Below are 19111 nucleotides of genomic sequence, written 5' to 3' on the forward strand. Positions count from 1 at the left end.
TTTCCCCAATGTACAAGTCACTGCAATCACCCTGGCACTTAACAGCGTACACTATATTGCTCTGTTTGTGCCAGGGGGCCCAATCCTTGGGGTGGACCAACTTCTGGCACAGCGTGTTTTGGTGTTTGAAAGCAACTGAGTCGTGTGATTGCAACAATCCCTAATCCTCTGAGAATGGTACACATGGCCTTTGAAACTCTAGTTAAAGGTCACACCCATATTTGCATATGAAACTGGTAGTTTGTTTCGGTTGTTGGGCAACTGTATTATACTGTATTGTTTATAAGGGTGGGGACACCTGCAGTCAGTTTAAACTGAAGATGCCATTTAGTTGAGTGATGAAACGTATCTGTCAATAAATGGATTGTTGAGTATGCATCAAGACATGTAGGATTTCGCAATGTTATTTTTAATGTACATAAATATTGTCAGGTATAAAACTAATTTTGGAATATACATACCAGAAGGGAACCGTAGGGCCCAAGATATTCGATAAAATAATATTTTAAAAGTAATCAGTTTTAATTTTATGAATTCATAAATTTGACAAACATCTAAACAAAATGTTTCTGAGGAAGTTAACCCTTCAAACCTGCCTGTTCAGCTGTGTGAAGGGTTAAATGAAAGAAGCCCATTTGTCTCTCTGTCAGTTGCTGGGAGGAAAATGCTGCGCTTTCAGCTCTGTGATTGGTGGTCCAGCTGTAATTTTACAGAGGTCCGAGCAGTAGCGATTCATTGAAAGCGTCATTTCAAATGACAGTAAAATTGACCAATCACGTCTTCCCTCTAAATGGGCGGGCTTTGTTATCGCTAACTTCATGACAAGTTAGCGATACGCTGATAAACTAGCTAGCTAGCTAGCTGGCTAGCATGTTGGTTCACGATGGAAGCCAGGAGTAGCGTTGCCGCTAGCGAGGAGGACGTCGTTGCGAATTTATTATCCACGCAGTTTCCACGATTTACTTTTAATGAAAGGTTGGAGTTAATCGGCATAGGAAGGCCCACACCAGAGCTTAATTTGGTGAGTTGTTTAAAATCTGAAAGGCTGCCTTGCCAGCTGGTTTTATTCTGGCCGTCGTTGCCACTATAGTGGTTATGGGGCTACATAATTCCCCTTATTGAGCTGGTAGGAACGTTAGTTTACAGCTGCTGTTTCCTCGGTTCGGGTTTACAGTGACACACTTCCGCTGCGCGGGTTTTTTGTTGTTATGGTAATGGTGGAAGGAATAAATGGTGCGCGTTGTGTAGCCGAAAGAGAAAGTTGTCACGACTCCTGCTTGAGCTCCTCTACACCACTAAGGTTTATTTGGGGGAAACTGTCGTTATGCAGAATCACCGGTCAGTCTGTACATGTACTAACTCCGTGGTCATTATGCCACTTTTACCATATTATATATATTTAATAAGCCCTTGTGCCAATCTAATAATACTATTTATTAACTATATTGATTGTTTGTGGTGGTGGGTTCCCAAAAATGCCATGGTCGCTGTTCACTGTCCATGGTTCTGAAAGTGTCGCTAGTTGCTTTGTGTGTGTGTGTGTGTGTGTGTGTGTGTGTGTGTGTGTGTGTGTGTGTGTGCGTGCTGTCATGTTAAGTAGGCTTGACATTTTGTTGGTTTTGTGTGGCAGGAGGGGGGTGGCTGTCATGCGTTTTTACACATAGTTTTGCACCCTGGCCCGTTGTCACCATATTCCGCTGACGTGCACTTGGTGATAACTCTCATTCTCTCCGTGCTGTTTGCTCATTGCATTGCCTAGGCTGGACTAGCATCTTACTTTTTGTTTTTATTTTTCGGAGCTGGAATTGTAATGGGTAACTTTTGCAGTACTATAGGTGAGGACACCGTAAGCTTGGCTGGTAGTGTGCCCCCCTCCCCAATGAGGGAAGGGTGGTCAGAGGGCCAAGGTTTAAGAGTCACAGTTCGCTACTGATGCATACATCATCATTTCCCTCTGTGTTGTCCCTCTCTTGCTGGTCATTTGGCATCTTACTGGTATGAAACGGCAACATTGGGCGAGTTGAATTTTAACTTTTGGAAATATTTGAACATTAATAATTTGGAAAGTAATTTGAATAACTAATCCCTCTCCCTGCTGCCGTATATTGTATGCAGATGCAGGATGGCAGACAGCTAGCCATGGATGACATTGATAGGATGGAGGATGTTCTGAAGCAAGCCGCAACAGTGCTGGGTGATTTTAGGACTAAAGCATTGGACATAGTATATACGTACAGTTTAGCCATGAGTCTTCTCAGAACAATGAAGACAAGACAAAGTTTTACACTGGGCTCCCCAACTTCTTAGTTTTAATGCAGGTTTTTTTCCAACTGTGAGCCTTATATCACCTGTGGCTAGGTGTCTGTGCTTTCTAAATTTGAACAAGTAATTTTTAGCTTTACCGAGGTTGAGACTTAATCTTCCTCTGATCATCATCACACACTCCGCAGTACCTTTGATTGAATTTAGCCATAGGTCTGAAAAGTTCAGACTTTCATGAAATTGAATCCAATTTATAGTTTAGTCAGGTAAAGTTAAAGAAGGTTGAATCAGTTCATCTGGATACAACGTTTATTGACAGATACATTTCATCATTCCACTGAGTGACAGTTTCAGTCAATTAGACTGAAGATGTCACTTAGTTGAATGATGGAACGTATTTGAAACGTCTTTGATTTTGTTACCTGGATTATTGAGCATCCATCAAGTCAAGCCAAGTTAATTTTATTTGTATAGCCCATTATCACAAATGACAAATTTTGCCTTAGTGGGCTTCACAGCAATACAACATCCTGTCCTTAGACCCTCGCATCAGATCAGGAATCAGAATAAGATAAGGAAATCAGATAAGGAACAACTCCCTTAAAAAAAAACCTTTAACAGGGAGAAAAAATAGGAAGAAATCTCAGGGAGAGCAACAGAGGGATCTCTCTCCCAAGACGGACAGACGTGCAATGGATGTTGTGTTTACACAATTTACAGAATACAACACTGAAAGAGGATAAAAGAATTATAATGGAATTATAAGATATATGAAGAATATGATGAGGAGGATGCCAAGCAGTGTCCAGATGCCACCGGAACAGCCCAGGACCTGAGCCACGCGACTACCATCACCATGGAGACCTGGCAGGAGGACAGACGACACATGCACACAGAGGAGACTTGCATCACCCCATTCACATACATAGGAGAAGAGACAAGAAAATACAGCAGTCACACATCGGAACGAGAGAAGGATATAACATTGAAACAGGATAACAGAATTATATGGATTTATGAGATAAAATATATGATGAGGAGGATGCCAAGCAGTGTCCAAGTGATAACCACCGTTGTACACTGTTTTAGTTCTTGTAAAAAAGAAACCACTAATACCTTTGGTGTATTATTTAATCTTCGCAATAAACATCTGATTGCCAAAAAAAGATACATTCATGTTAGTCATGCGTTTTTCACTTACAAAGTACTACTGAATCTAACATGTTACTTTGTAACTTGCTGTCCCAACACTTCTGAAAGTATACTGTTTCTGAAAATATTTCCAACTTCGGGAATCACGTCATCCCAAAATTCCATAACAGGCAAAATTCTTTTAACAAAAATGTCATAGTTCCACACCACAAAGCGGCAATACTCAGCATCCGCAATGTGAAGCTGTGCCCGGACTTGGACGTAGTAAGCATGGCTCCTGTCCATGTAACATCATCCCCATCATTGAATCCTTTGTCTCCAGCACACAGGCGCAGATTAACCTCGTCTTGCTTGCAGTGTGGGCACTAAACTTCACAGTGAAAAGAAACTGTAAACAATAGACTGAAGAGGTTAATTCTGTCTGACTTTTTACTTAATTCACTGATTCTTACATCAAGACAGGTGTTTTTTACCTGACGTGTTTCGACTACCAAGACTGTAGTCTTCATCAGAGGTTTTGCTGAAGCTTCCTGTCAGCTCATTTATGTGGAAATGGTCATCTTACCTTTGAATGGGATAAAATAGACATTTCTTTATTAACCACAAATGGAAAATTGCATTTTGCAAAGTTCTTATGTGGGTGTGCTCTGGTGATACATTTAAAACAATAGCTACAAGCAACGCCACTAACACTTAAATCGGGGCTAACAGTTTCACAAAAGACAAGTGAATGTAAAAAACTTAACCTGCCATGCAATTGCAATGAGCTGCCATGACTTCTCCATCTTGTTTCTTGTTTCATGATGATCCATTCGTTTTTTGTTTTTTTTTAAAAATGTTTTTTTACTACTTTTATTAATCCCCGTGGGGCAATCCTTTCTCTGCATTTAACCCATCCTAGCTGTGTAGCTAGGAGCAGTAGGCAGCCGCTAGGACAGCAGCCCGGGGACCAGCTCCAGTTCGTCTTGCCATGTCTCAGTCAGCGACACAGACAGGAGTATTAACCCTAACATGCATGTATTTTTGATGGTGGGGGAAACTGGAGCACCCGGAGAAACCCCGATGCAGACACGGGGAGAACATACAAACTCCATACAGAGGACGACCTGGGACGACCCCCAAGGTTGGACAACCCCGGGGTTCGAACCCAGGACGTTCTTGCTGTGAGACGACAGCACTAACCACCGGGCCACCCTGCCACCCATCTTTAGTGGCATTTCACCGGACCTTTGAGAGTGGTTAACTTAGTAACGATAAGTAAACAACTGTAACATTAATGTCGAGAGGCACCGATGTGTTGAATGTTTGTTGCCAGATTAATCCACAGGGCAATAAAGAAAAGCCACTCGTGACAGTACTTGTGGAGCATCTTGGTACCGAGGCCATGGACCCAACCGCTAAAAAGTTGTATGCGTCTATACTTTTGTATGCTTTCATGAAGCATGTCTGGAGGACAAGGTAGATGCTTACGTGTACTGCCTCAATAGCAGGCAAGTCTTTCAATTCAGTTGAAAAATCACTCCTCTTCATAACATCATCATCATCGGTGATCACTCGAAGCGAGTATGGCTGTCCTCTGGAGGACACATGTACGTGACTTTGTTTAATGTGGGGAGACTGGTGCACAGACCGTCACCATATGGTCCTTGACAGCTCTGGGTCAGGATCCAGTGGCATTGAGTCCAAGACGACTGGGGGCCCATTTCTGCTGCAGCCTTCATCTATCTGCCTTCCCAGCTGTTGTGATGCTCCCCTAAAGTCAGCCATCATCCTCCGCCTGTTCCACCGTTGAGGACTTGGTTGGATTGCTCTTTGTCAGGGACCTCCCCCTTGACCTTACCGCCATGGGTGACCCTACCAGGAGCATAGCTCCAGACGGCATTGCTCTCGGGATCTCAGGACCACGCAAGCTTCCCTACCATGACAAGGGGACAATCCACGGAGAAGACCTCTGCATAACATAAGAATCATATCCAACATATCTGGTTATTTTCTGTGTATACCTTTCTCTTGTAATAGCCTCTAAACTAGCACAGTACAGGCTTTCCTCCATCTCGTCAATTCTGCTTTTCACTTCCTGCCCTCCATTTTAATTTCACGCGTCATCAGAATCATGTGACTGCAAACAACCTATTGTGGGTTCGGCTGGACCTTCAGGACGGGGCTGGACCGTCCAACATTGCCTTCTCAATACAAACAGAGAGAGGGAGCGTGGTTTGTGGGAGAGCAGACGTGACCTTACTATATTACTGAAAGTATGATGTGCACGAAAGGGATTTAGCACAATATATTCTGGGACTCCACAGTTACAGACGGCATTCTGTGCATTAAAGCAAAGGCTGCTTTAACTTTCGTAGACATCAATATTTTTGCAAAGGACAAAATCAGTTATCTTCACTGTTACACTTGGCGCCATGAACAGATCCAGGATTTTGTGCACAGAATGCTTTCTGTAACTGTGGCGTCCTGGAATATATTGTGTTAAATCCCTTTTGTGCACACCATACTTTCAGTAATATAGTAAAACAGTTAATGAACATTCGATGGCATGGAACGATGATGGTAATAGTGCATTCTGCACTTCAAGCCACAAAAGCATAAATGCTGTTCTAGGACATCTATTACATGGACAGAATTACTTTTGTCTACAAAATGAGTTTCTTTTGTCCATATAGTGCCGAAGTGCATTCAGCCTTTTGTCCACAACATGAAAAGCATTACAGTCAATGCAATGCACAACAGGAATTATCTGTTTGGTTTTCTGTACATGAAAGTATGTGCTCTCTTCAGTATTTTGCGGACACAATGCTAATGTGTTTGTGTTTTTTCATGGACAAAAAGCGTTCCGGTGTTGTATGGTATTGTAATGAATTTATGCATTTCGTTGCACAAAAGCCATTCTGTCTACGAAAAAGGGTCTCTTACACTTGGCGCCCCATAGTTATGTGGGAAAACATAAATGTCTGAACACTAGAGTTTGTAATTCTCAACCCGAACCCTGTCAGGCTCGACCCGATCACGTCGGTTCAGGCTCAGATCAAGTATTCCAGCGGGTTCGAGAGGGTTGGGCTCTGCGCTGTGGCGGACAGATGAACTTGAAACTGAAGTTGAACTTGAATGTGCATGGTGGCGGGGGCTCTTCCACAGTTGTGGGTCTGACGTGTGTCGGAAATTACAGACGAGGTAAAAAAACAAAAAACTAAACCTAGAGGAGGCTTTGGTGACCACCTAGTCAAGTGACGCAGAGGATGTCAGTTGACTAGGTGGTCCTTCAATGCAGCCTGGGACCCATGTGCATTTATACTTCAAATACGATGTGGACAAATGTGTCCCAGGCCACCTCCGAATGTGGCCTGAGCAATCGGATCTCAAGATGGAGTGGGGACGCACTGGGTGCATTCACATAGTGTATGTACTAAGAGCTGTCCGCTAGTGATGGGATAACCCAAGACACTTGTTAATTCCAGGTGTAAACGGCGTCGGACACACCGCTGTCTGTTTTTCCTCTCTGTGCTTAGAGCATCAGAATAGACAGCTATGAAAATACCTGATCCACGACTGACTTTGCTGCAAATAGATGTATGATTACATTTCCCACGTTATTTATTCGCCAAGGTATTTTACACGATGCTCAAGGGACTTGAAACACATTTAAATTACATGCGGAGACGTTCCGTACTTTCATCCCTTGAGTGCTTACTCAGCCATCAATCATCCATCCATTTTTCATTACCTACTGAGTTCATTTCAGGGATACAGGAAAGACAAGGAAACATCCTTAACAAGTAGACACTCCATCACAGGAGAACTCAATCAGTCAATTAAAAAAAATAATAATTGAAACAATAATGAACCAAGTCGGTATTGAAATAACAGTAGCGGCACAGATAATAATGTAATTACATTTTTAAATCCACTTCTTAATTTGGCTGTTAAGAACCCTCCCTTCATTAATAAAACCCAATTCTTGTTTTCACGAAATAAATGGTTGAAGGCAAGACATGTTTTGCAAGATATTAGAAAGACTTCACACATCAGTGTTACTAACGGTTCTTAAATGCCTGTTTGGTACCCGTGGCTGAAACAAAAGAAAAACATTTCAGCAGTCTCAAAAATGTGTGGTAATTATGTTGTCAAACGGGATTATTGTTAATACAAAGCACTTGCACAGTGATGATAATGTGCTGTGTCTAATTCCCTTAGAAGTGCTGCTGCGTTGACTCGGCGCCTCACTCTGGTTTCGGTCTGTTGGTTGTTGTCTGTTCTGCTGACGGCTCTGGTGAGCCGGTGTTTCATGTCAGGTGTGAATTTGACAAGAAATCGCCCTCTTTCTTTGATCACCCAATACGCTCCCTTTTTCTCCATTAGGGTCTCGTCTTCGCCAGGAGGACTCCCCTCCCCGCATCGTGGAGCACCCCTCTGACCTCATCGTGTCCAAAGGGGAACCCGCCACTCTCAACTGTAAGGCGGAGGGTCGTCCTACCCCGACGATAGAGTGGTACAAAGATGGGGAGCGTGTGGAGACCGACCGCGACAACCCTCGATCCCACCGCATGCTGCTGCCCAGCGGCTCCCTCTTCTTCCTGCGAATCGTGCACGGCCGGCGAAGCAAGCCCGATGATGGCAGCTACGTGTGTGTGGCCCGCAACTACCTGGGGCAGGCTATTAGTCACAACGCGTCCCTGGAAGTAGCCAGTAAGTGCAAGTCTTACTGTTGTTGTGTGTTTGCATGTGTATGTATGAATGTGAATGTGTAAGGGGGATTGCTGCCAGTGATGGCGGTTGTGCAATGGAGGGTGGGGTTTTTCAGTTTCATGGGGCCCGGCTTGGCTGGCATTTTGCGTCAGCGGAAATAATTTAATCATTAATTTAATACTAGGCTGGGGTTTTATTTTAAAGCTGTGGTCTGTATTGACAACACACCACCATGCAGCAGCAAACATTTCCAAAATATAGACTGATCATGGATGTTCACAGAAGCAGCATTATCTCTGGAGATCTCACGGGGAAAATTTGATTATACTCAATGGGCCTCAGTCATCAATTGTTCGGACACACCCATGGCATGTTTTTAGCCCTGGTTTAGGTTTGTCTCAGAGACCATTGCAGAACCTGGATAACCCCTGAATTTAGACACCAGCTGGCTAATACTGATGCCTTTGCAAGCCTGGGTGATGGCTCGTTGCAAGAGGTAGACGATAGATGTTAGGGGGAAGGAATTACAAATACAATTTCATTAAGCAGACACTTTTATCCAAGGCGATGTACATCTGAGAGTTAATACAATACAAATAAGGATCTAGTCAGGAGGCGACAACGCAAGTAAGTGCTAAAAAACTAGGTTCAAGTCCAATAGGACATAGATGTCAACAGGCAGTGCACAAAGGCAATGCATAGGGTGCATAGAAGTGTTTTTATTAATACCATCAGGTGTGGGGGTGTTCATTAAAGAGCTGGGTCTTTAGCTTCTTCTTAAAGATGGAAAGGGAGTCAGTGGATCAAATGGAGTTTGGTAACTCGTTCCACCACCGGGGAACTACAGAAGAGAAGAGTCTGGCTAGTGACTTAGGGCCCTGTTGTGGCAGAAGTGCCAGGCGCCTTTCATTGGCAGAGCGTGGTGAGCAGGACTGAGTGCAGACCTGAATGAGGGAGTTCAGGTAAGGCGGGAGCCATTTCAGCTGCTGTTTTGTAAGCGAGCATCAAGGTTTTGAGAATTCGATGCGGGCAGCTACTGGGAGCCAGTGGAGGGATATGAACAGCGGTGTGACATGTGTTGTTTTGGGTTGGTTGAAGACCAGACACGCCGTCGCGTTCTGGATAACCATCCGGGTTTGCTTCTCTGAGTGTCAGACAATCTTGAGAGCTACAAAAAAAAACTCCATGGGTGTGTAAGAACCATTTTTTAATGTATGAACTATAGCTGAATGAGGCCCATTGTTCTTTGACAGAGTAATTTAAGAGCATACTCGGCTATTCAACACCTTTGTTATAGTCTATTTTCTTGTCTATAGAATTGGAGTCAGTTAATATTATGTATGCCAGTAGGGGTTCCAATATAACCCGCCTGACATGCTCAAGAGAAGCTTATTTGTCATGTAAAGACAAACCTTTTGACGAAAATTTAAATCATTCAGTATTCCATAACATTTCTAACATGAATATCACCATTTGGTCTGAGGCTGGATACTGCCACTGTATTTTCAACCTGAGCAAAACGGAGCATGTAAAAAGAAAATATACATAGGAAAATTTAAAAAAGTTACTTTGAGATAAAGTAGTATATATTCTTAGCTTTTGTTCCAATTATGGATAAAGATAATTTTTATGGGGACTCCTCAGAAATGCCCTGTGAGACCCATCTGTCAGACATGCAGCAGGTGTTTGTGTCTGGTTCCCTTCTTTGTGTGTGTGTGTGTGTGTGTGTGTGTGTGTGTGTGTGTGTGTAATTTATGTCCCAGCTCGGGTTAAGTGTTAACAGGTGACAGTGTCAATTTGCTGAGTCGTAATGTTTTAGGTGTCAAATGTATGGCGTTTCCTGCCAAACAGCCTTTCACTGCATTGTGTCCTTGGAAGAAATCTGTCAGCGATGTGTTCAGTATACACACCACCACACGTGTGTGTGTGTGTGTGTGTGTGTGTGTGTGTGTGTGTGTGTGTGTGTGTGTGTGTGTGTGTGTGTGTGTGTGTGTGTGTGCGTACATCTATCTGTATGTGTGAGTGTTCATTAGCATTGATAGCAGACTTAACTCTGTGGAAAGACAGGAAAAGGTTAGGGGGTAAAGTAAATGCCAGCATCAGAACGTAAGAGCAGATGCTCCTTGGGTCACAATGGCGCACAGGTTCTGCAAGTTTAAACTATGACACAGTTTGACACCAGACTGATGGGTGACTTTGGTGGGAACAGAACAATACTGGATCATTTTCAATTGAATAACTAATGTTACATATTCATATGATATCCTGGATGCTTAACATTGTAAAATAAATACTTTTGCATCAGTTGACAGAGCTAAAATAAGCTCATCTGAATCATGTTTTTAGCTAGACAAAAAGCCATAAGTGCAAGCTGACACATCAGAAACACTCCAAAACTTCTAATAAAAGATTGATGTTTGACTGCATCGAAGGTGATAGAGCACATTTTACATGCATCTGTGTTGATGGAGTTTCTGTGAAATCCTACCTCAGATGAAACTGCATGGGCAATACCTACTACTACTACTACTACTACTACTACTACTACTACTATTACTTTTGGCTGCTCCTGTTAGGGGTCACCACAGCAGATCATCCGTTGCTGTTTCTTCCTGTCCTCTGCATCTTCCTCTGTCAAACCAGCCACCTGCGTGTCCTCCCTCACCACATCCATAAACCTCCTCTTTTCCGCTTCCCTGGCAGCTCCATATTCAGCATCTTTCTCACAATATACCCAGCATCTCTCCTCCACACATGTCTAAGCCATCTCAATCTTGCCTCTCTTGCTTTGTCTCCAAACCGTCCAACCTGAGCTGTCCCCTTAATATAATCGCTCCTAATCTTGTCCTCCTTTGTCACTCCCAATGAAAATCTTAGCATCTTCAACTCTGCCACCACCAGCTCCACCTGCTGTCTTTTTGTCAGTGCGACTGTCTCCAAACCATATAACATAGCTGGTCTCACAACCATCTTTCAACTCTTCCTGACCCTTCTGTCACAAATCACTCCTGACTCTCTTCTCCACCCACTCCATCCTGCCTGCACTCTCTTCTTCGCCTCTCTTCTGCACTTCCCGTTACTTTGGACAGTTGACCCCAAGTATTTAAACTCATACGCCTTCGTCACTTCTACTCCTTGCATCCTCACCATTCCGCTGTCCTCCCTCTCATTCCTGCATAAGTATTCTGTCTTGCTCCCTCTCACTTTCATTCCTCTTCCCTCCAGTGATCTCGTCCGTCAACCTGTCCATCACCACTGTAAACAAGAAAGGGCTCAGAGCCGATCCTTGATGTAATCCCACCTCCACCTTGAACCCATCTGTCATTCCAACCGCACACCTCACCACTGTCACACTTCTCTCATACATATCCTGTATCACTCCTATATACTTCTCTGCAACTCCCGACTTCCTCATACAATACCACACCTCCTCTCTCGGCACCCTGTCATATGCTTTCTCTAAATCCACAAAGACACAATGTAACTCCTTCTGGCCTTCTCTATACTTCTCAATCAACATTCGCATCTATAGTGCTCTTTCGTGGCATGAAACCATACTGATGCTAACTGATCATCACCTCTCTTCTTAACCTAGCTTTTATTACTCTTTCCCATATCTTCATGCTGTGGCTGATCAACTTTATACCTCTGTAGTTGCTACAGTTCTGCACATCGCCCTTGTTCTTGAAAATCGGTACCAGTATGCTTCTTCTCCACTCCTCAGGCATCCTCTCACTTTCCAAGATTGTGTTAAACAATCTAGTTAAAAACTCCACTGCCATCTCTCCTAAACATCTCCATGCCTCCACAGGTATGTCATCAGGACCAACTGCCTTTCTACTCTTCATCCCCTTCATAGCTGCCCTCGCTTCCTCCTTCTTAATCCACCGCACTTCCTGATTCATTATCCCCATACATCTAACCTTCTTGCTCTCATTTTCTTCATTCATCAGCCCCTCAAAGTACTCCTTCCACCTTCGCAGCACGCTCTCCTCACTTGTCAGCACATTTACATCTCTATCCTTGATCGCCCTTGCCTGCTGCACATCCTGCCCAGCTCGGTTCCTCTGTCTAGCCAATTGGTACAAGTCCTTTTCTCCTTCCTTAGTGTCTAACCTCTCATACAACTCACCATACACCTTTTCCTTTGCCTTCTCTCTCTTCACTTTATGCTGCATCTCCTTGTACTCGTGTCTACTTTCTTCTTCTCTATCCCATTTCTTCTTTGCCAACCTCTTCCTCTGTATACTTTGCTGTACTTCCTCGTTCCATCACCAAGTCTCTTTGTCTTCCTTCCTCTGTCCTGATGACACACCAGTTACCTTCCTAGCTGCCTCCATCACTATTTCTGCAGTGGTTGCCCAGCCATCTGGCAATTCTTCACTACCACCCAGTGCCTGTCGTAACTCCTCCCTGAACTTCACACAACAGTCTTCCGTCTTCAGCTTCCACCATTTGATGTTTGGCTTGGCCTTTATTCACAATCTCATCTTGGTCTCCAAAGTCATCCTATATACCACCATCCGATGCTGCCTCACTACACTCTCCCCTGTCACCACCTTGCAGTCTCCAATCCCTTTCAGATTGCACCTTCTACATTAGATATAGTCCACCTGTTGTGTATTTTCCTCCACTCTTATACATCACCCTGTGTTCCTCCCTCTTCTTGAAATATGTATTCACCACAGCCATTTCCATCCTTTTTGCAAAATCCACCACCATCTGTCCTTCCACATTTCCCTCCTTGACACCATACCTACCCATCACCTCCTCATCACCTCTGTTCCCTTCACCAACATGCCCATTGAAGTCCGTTCCATCACCACTCTCTCCTCCTTGGGTACACTCACCAACACTTCATCCAACTCACTCCAGAATTCTTCTTTCTCTTCCATCTCATACCCAACTTGTGGGGCATATGCGCTGATAACATTCATCAATACACCTTCGATTTCAAACTTCATACTCATCACTCTGTCTGACACTCTCTTCACCTCCTGCACATTCTTGACATACTCTTCCTTCAGAATTACCCCTACCCAATTTCTCCTCCCATTTGCACCATGGTTGAAGAATTTGAACCCACCTCCGATGCTCTTGGCAATTACTCCCCTTCCACCTGGTCTCTTGCACACACAGTATATCTACCTTTCTTTTTTCCATCATATCAGCCAGCTCTCCATTTACTAGTCATAGTGCCAACATTGTACGACTGTCACGTCAACACTCCTACCCTTCCTCCTCTCTCGCTGCCTCTGGACATGCCTTCCCCCCTCCTTCTCCTTCGCCCAACAGTAGCATAGTTTCCACTGGCACCCTGCTGGCCAACAGTACGGGTGGTAGTCATTGGTAACCTGGGCCTCGACCAATCCGGTATGGAAATCTTATTGATGATCTGCATATTTGATTTGGCGGGTGGCACGGTGGCGCAGTGGTTAGCGCGGTTGCCTCACAGCAAGAAGGTCCTGGGTTCATGCCCCGGGGTAGACCCAACCTTGGTGGGTCATCTGGGTCATCCTGTGTGGAGTTTGCATGTTCTCCCCGTGTCTGCATGGGTTTCCTCTGGGGGCTCCGGTTTCCTCCCACAGTCCAAAGACATGTAAGTCAGGTGAATTGGCCGTACTAAATTGTCCCTAGGAATGAATGGGTAAGTGTGTGTGTGTGTGTGTCGGCCCTGTGGCCTGTCCGGGGTGTCTGCCCGCCTGCCGCCCAATGTCTGCTGGAATAGGCTCCAGCATCCCCACGATCCTGAGAGCAGGATAAGCGGTCAAGATAATGGATGGATGGATATTTGATTTGGCAAAGATTTTATGCTGGATGCCCTTCCTGACGCAACCTCCCCATTTATCCGGGCTTGAGACCAGCACTAAGAATGCACTGGGTTGTGCATCCTCAGTGGCTGGGTTTGCATAGGCAATACCAAGTGACTGAATATGTGGGAGAGGGATGCATCAGACAGAAAGCTATGGAGGGCAAACATCCGCTGTCGTGACCCCTGAAAAAAAGGGAGCAAACTGAAAGTAGAAGAAGAATACAAAGGAGAGGTTAAGAGAGAATAGTGGTGGGGTGAAGAAAAAAATATATTTCCCCAATTCTCTCAGTAATGAGGATCGTAATTTTAATTAAAAAAAATCCAAAATGTTTAACATCTCGCAACGGCATATGTTTTGGAGGCACTCTAAAAACACCGGTAAAGATTATAATGTCAGTTTCACAAACACAAAATCTTTTCACGTACATCTCAATGCACTTGCTCACAAACATTTTTGGAGCAGTTGTCCCCCCGCCCCCCGAAGCTACACAGATGGTACTGCTGAATGCAAGACTATCAAGTGAGTGAATGAGTTCGAGGCCAGGTTCATGAGATAGTTCACTTCTAAAAATGTTGGAAATTGGCAGGAAAGTGAGATGCACTGAGAGAAGATAGTGAGAAAGTAAGGAGGGTGGGAATTGGCTCCTTTTCTTGAGTCATGGGTAAATAGCAATATTGGACATACCCTCAATGTCCGCTGCATCTCTGTCCGCTAACACCCCCCCCCCCATACTTTAAGGCCTTTACACACCAGAGACATGACTAATAACACAAAAATGTGAAATACTCACCTGCAACTATTTTGCATTAACTATTCATACTGGCAGCGATACGAATTTGCGGCAGAAACCCAGTGTCTTTATGCATGCTGAGTAATCCAGGTAAGAAAATCAAAGAACGTTGAATCAGTTCATCTGGACACAAGTCAACGTTTATTGACAGTAAGTGACCTCATCAGTCTACTGACAGTCAGCTGAGACTGGAGAGGTCACTTAGATGAGTGATGAGACGTTTCTTTCAATAAACGTTGTGTCCAGAAGATTAACTCGTTCAACTTTGAGAGTTTCTGTCGCAAATTTGCGAGATGCGAGGGGGGACTCAACCCGGCGGGGGGGACCTCCTCCTCTTTCCTTCGGGGGGGTCCCAGGAGGAACCCCACCTATTGCCGGTCTGGCCCCCGCCGGCTGCACCACCTCGATTGCAGTGCGCCGCGACCGGCTCTGGGTCGGTAAAGAAGGGTTGCCTTGCTACCAACTCTACTACCTCCAAAAGTAAACGACATAAGCTACTCACTATCCTGACAGCCTGGTTGTCTGGCGATGCTCCTCCACACGTTGTCCTTGAGTTCATTGTCTTTGTAATTTTTGTGTCCTTTGTCGTACAACACAGGGTGAGGAGAAACACTACCAACAGGTCCGTCATTGTCATTGGGAGTTGTGACACATGATGTCTGTTCTCTGCAACGCGATTGGCTGATTTGCGGCGCGAAAGCTCAGAAAAATTGGCCTCGTTCTGAAAAAAAATTACCTCACTTTTTCGCCACGTTATTTGCATTCTGTGTGAAACTACTCGTAAAAAAAAATAGTTCTAAAAAAAAATATTGACTTGCAAATTAATCATACGGGAAAAAAAGCACCCCTTTGCTCCGCCAGCGGTCTGACGAGCTCTGCCAGGCCGTCTCCTCTGGGCCAAACTGGTTTAACGAAGGCTTTGGAATAGCAGTGCTGAGCTAGTATTAGTTCTGAAAATGGGGGAGACGGTCAAGTGGCGTCTGAGAGAGGCTAAATCAACGCTCGTATTTTGAGGCGCTAAGCTCTCCCGGGAGAGCTTCTTTTACTCGGAGCTGACACAAATTTACTGCTAAGCTTCAAGGTTGAGTTGGACCACAGAGGGAGGACTTGTTGAGGCTGCCTGGCTGAGTTATGTCTCCCTGCTCCTTCCTACGAGAGGTCACACAAATGCAGGGGTCACCCGGGGGCAAGATGGGAGCTGGTGGAACAGAACTCCCTCTGTTAAATACCGCTGAGTTAGGGAGCTGGGAGGTTTAAAGGAGGTTTGACCTCTCTGTAGTAACAGACTTGTATGACTTGGGTTCCCCTCATTTGTCCAGTCAGTGTGTTGTTGTTGTTGTTGTTGTTTTACAACAGTCAACAAATAGCTTGATTGGGAAATTGCTTTTTTTTCATTATAAGCTATATTGTAGCTTATATATAGATGCAGCTTCAGTACTTAAGCCATCAGCATGTTTTGCACATTGTATAGCCATTGCTCAAGAATCACTCAACAAGGAGGCATAATAGCTAACTGATGACAAGACAGTTAATTCCATGTCTGGAAATTTCCACTCTATCCAGTCCGCTCTATCTTCCTCCTCCTTAAAAATGCTCCCTTCTTGCTAAGAAAAAGTCCCCTATCTCTACTTTTTACACAAAACTGGCTCACACAAACCTGAAACAATGAATACCTGTTGCATCTCTTGCAAGGGCTCTTTGGCTCTGGCTGTTCTGTGCCTAACTTTTGTTTTTGTTTTTTTGAAGTAGCAGTCATCTAGGAATTCAAGCTTATGGTTTGGATTGCTGTGCATAACAACAAAATAGTTAAAATCTCGATGTAAATTAGAAGGGAAAACGGGTCATGATAATTTATGAGCTCTTAAAAGGACTTCGGGCGAGGCTCCGTTGAGCACATCCCTCACATGATGCGTTCAGGGAAAGGACGTGCGGAGGTAAGGTAACAGCCATCGAATAGACTCACCTTATGCGTGTTTTTTATTCTTTTCGATAGCGAGGACGGAAGTGGGACTACGAGACAACCAGAGGAGAACGGGAGAACGAGGATATGGAGCGGGGGGCCGATGGCGAACAAAAGCCCGTGTGAGAGGCTTGAAAAATACAAAGTGATGGGAGCAGGGAAGGGAAGTGACAGAGACGGAGGGGAACGGGAGATGGAGTGAGAGAAGTGTCAGCTCCGCTCTCTGTCCTTCACGGCACAGAAGTGAGACTTGTTCAGTTAAGGGCAGAGCGCTGGGGTGACGGAGTAAAGACAGTGACAGATGTAGTGTGTGTCGGTGCCTGAAGCGTGACCGCGGGGTTGAAACACTGCCTAAGCAGAAATACACACACACACACACACACACACACACACACACACACATAGACCAAAAGAGCATGAGCCGGGAAAAGAAAAAAGGGGAAAAGGGGGTGTATAACTTAGTTCCCATCCAATAAATGTCAGAGAAGACACTCAGCATATTTCTCTGCCAGCAGGGACCCCAAAGGACACTTGGAAATGAACACGTGTCCTATTGACCTCGGCCAACTGATTCAATCATGATGCTCTTTATTGAGGTGAAGGCCGTGTCACTGCCTGTGTACACTTAACATTATTTGGCAATAGGCTTGTTTTTAGGCCTGGGGTAAGAGAGGGACACATTATACTGTGGACCGAATTGAACGCCGCCATTAAGTAGAGGGAAGTGAATCTTGTTCTGACGGCTTCTCTCTGGCTTTGGGCGGTGAGGCCTTCCACTGAAATAATTAGTGGGAGCCAAGGAAGTGTGAATTGCAGGAGTGTTTTAGCATTCGGAGTGTGTGTTTGTTGTGTTTGTTGCAACCGTCTGCTGCCGTGAGTGAATCTCGGCGGCTGCATTAGGATATGCTAAGTCAGACTGCGTGATTGACGGTCGAGGGCGGGGATCCCACCTCACTGCTTTCCTCCCCCGCCGCTTTTTGATTATAATTTCCTGTCAAGAAGAGAGGGTCTCAAAAGAGGCGAACGAGAGAGGAGGACGGGGGAGAGAGAAGAGGAGCGTTCTCAGAGGTCAGGCTCCCCATTCAGCGTGTCCTAATGCATTAACTAATGACTCCCCACGTCAAAAAGCTGTCACCATCACCGGCGACGTCCTTATCAGTGTTCGCACCCCGGACGAAGGCAATGAAAGAACGCACGCAGTAGGTCGTTTAAGTATAGTAGTCATTTTCCCTTTTGGGACTCTAATTACGCCGTCTCGGGTGCGAATGCGGTGCGATATTATTTGACTGCCTGACAGATTGTAAATGTCCCTCATCCACGGCCATGGGGACAGATAACAGTGTTTATTTTTGATTGCTTGTGGCAGTTTGTGGATACTGCGCGCCGCTCGCCTCCTGTTTCTCATCCCGCTCCCCGCCACCCTTGTCTCCCAGTCGCGCCCACGGGTAGATCAGTCAGCGGATGAGTGTCACACTCCGGGGGGACAGCTGGTGTGTGTTTACAGTCTGCAAACCGGAGGACAGCGTGTTGCAAGTATCGTCTAAACAGTTTCTTCCCCGTATTCCTGCAGGCTGAGAGCTTCCAAGTGCCAGATTTGTACCACGGTGTTAAACTTAGACTCGGTGTAGGGGAGGTTGTTTCGAGCGGTTAACATTGAACACATGGCTCGGGGATGTGCTGCGGTACTAACAAAGCTTAAAGCTATTTCTGTTTCTGTATATAAGCGTGATTGCATGTGCATATGTGTGTCCATGTTTACCTTCATTATGCTCGGGGAGTGCCTTAATGTGTCCATGTGCTAGTGTGAAGAGCTTTTTGTGTATCGGATAAAATTGTAGCTGTTACCAACACAGGCAAAAGAGGAAGCTGGGCCTCAATTTTTTTTTTTTTGGGTTCCCCTTCCCCCCTTTTTTTCCTCCCCAGTTGTACCCGGCCAATTACCCCACTCTTCCGAGTCGCCCCGGTCGCTGCTCCGCCCCCCTCTGCCGATCCGGGGTGGGCTGCAGACTACCACATGCCTCCTCCGGTACATGTGGAGTCGCCAGCTGCTTCTTTTCACCTGACAGTGAAGAGTTTCACCAGGGGGACGTAGCGCGTGGGAGGATCACGCTATTCCCCCCAGTTCCCCCTCCCCCCTGAACAGGCGCCCTGACCGACCAGAGGAGGTGCTAGTGCAGTGACCAGGACACATACCCACATCTGGCTTCCCACCCGCAGACACGGCCAATTGTGTCTGGAGGGATGCCCGACCAAGCTGGATGTAACACATGGATTCGAACCGACGATATCCCTGTTGGTAGGCAACGGAAATAGTGTAAAGGCCTTTCCGTGTATCAAATAGCTGTTACTAACACAGACAAGAGGGGAAGCAGGGCTTCAATTTTCTTTTGTCTTGCGGAGAACAGTGAAGCGGGTCATGAATTGCAGTTCAAGGTTTTT

At 45.2% G+C, this 19111-nt stretch overlaps 1 protein-coding gene across 1 annotated transcript in view; it reads left to right on the forward strand.

Annotated features, from left to right (window-relative positions):
• The window catches only part of LOC130117297 (roundabout homolog 1-like), a 130440-nt gene that overhangs the window by 29539 nt on the left and 81790 nt on the right, over positions 1–19111 (forward strand). The window contains exon 2 of the mRNA XM_056285506.1: positions 7783–8109. Coding sequence (XP_056141481.1) covers positions 7783–8109 — 327 coding nt within the window. The remainder of the gene's footprint in view (positions 1–7782; positions 8110–19111) is intronic.

This window comes from Lampris incognitus, chromosome 8, assembly GCF_029633865.1.
Source record: "Lampris incognitus isolate fLamInc1 chromosome 8, fLamInc1.hap2, whole genome shotgun sequence".
In the NCBI taxonomy this organism is placed as follows: Eukaryota; Metazoa; Chordata; class Actinopteri; order Lampriformes; family Lampridae; genus Lampris; species Lampris incognitus.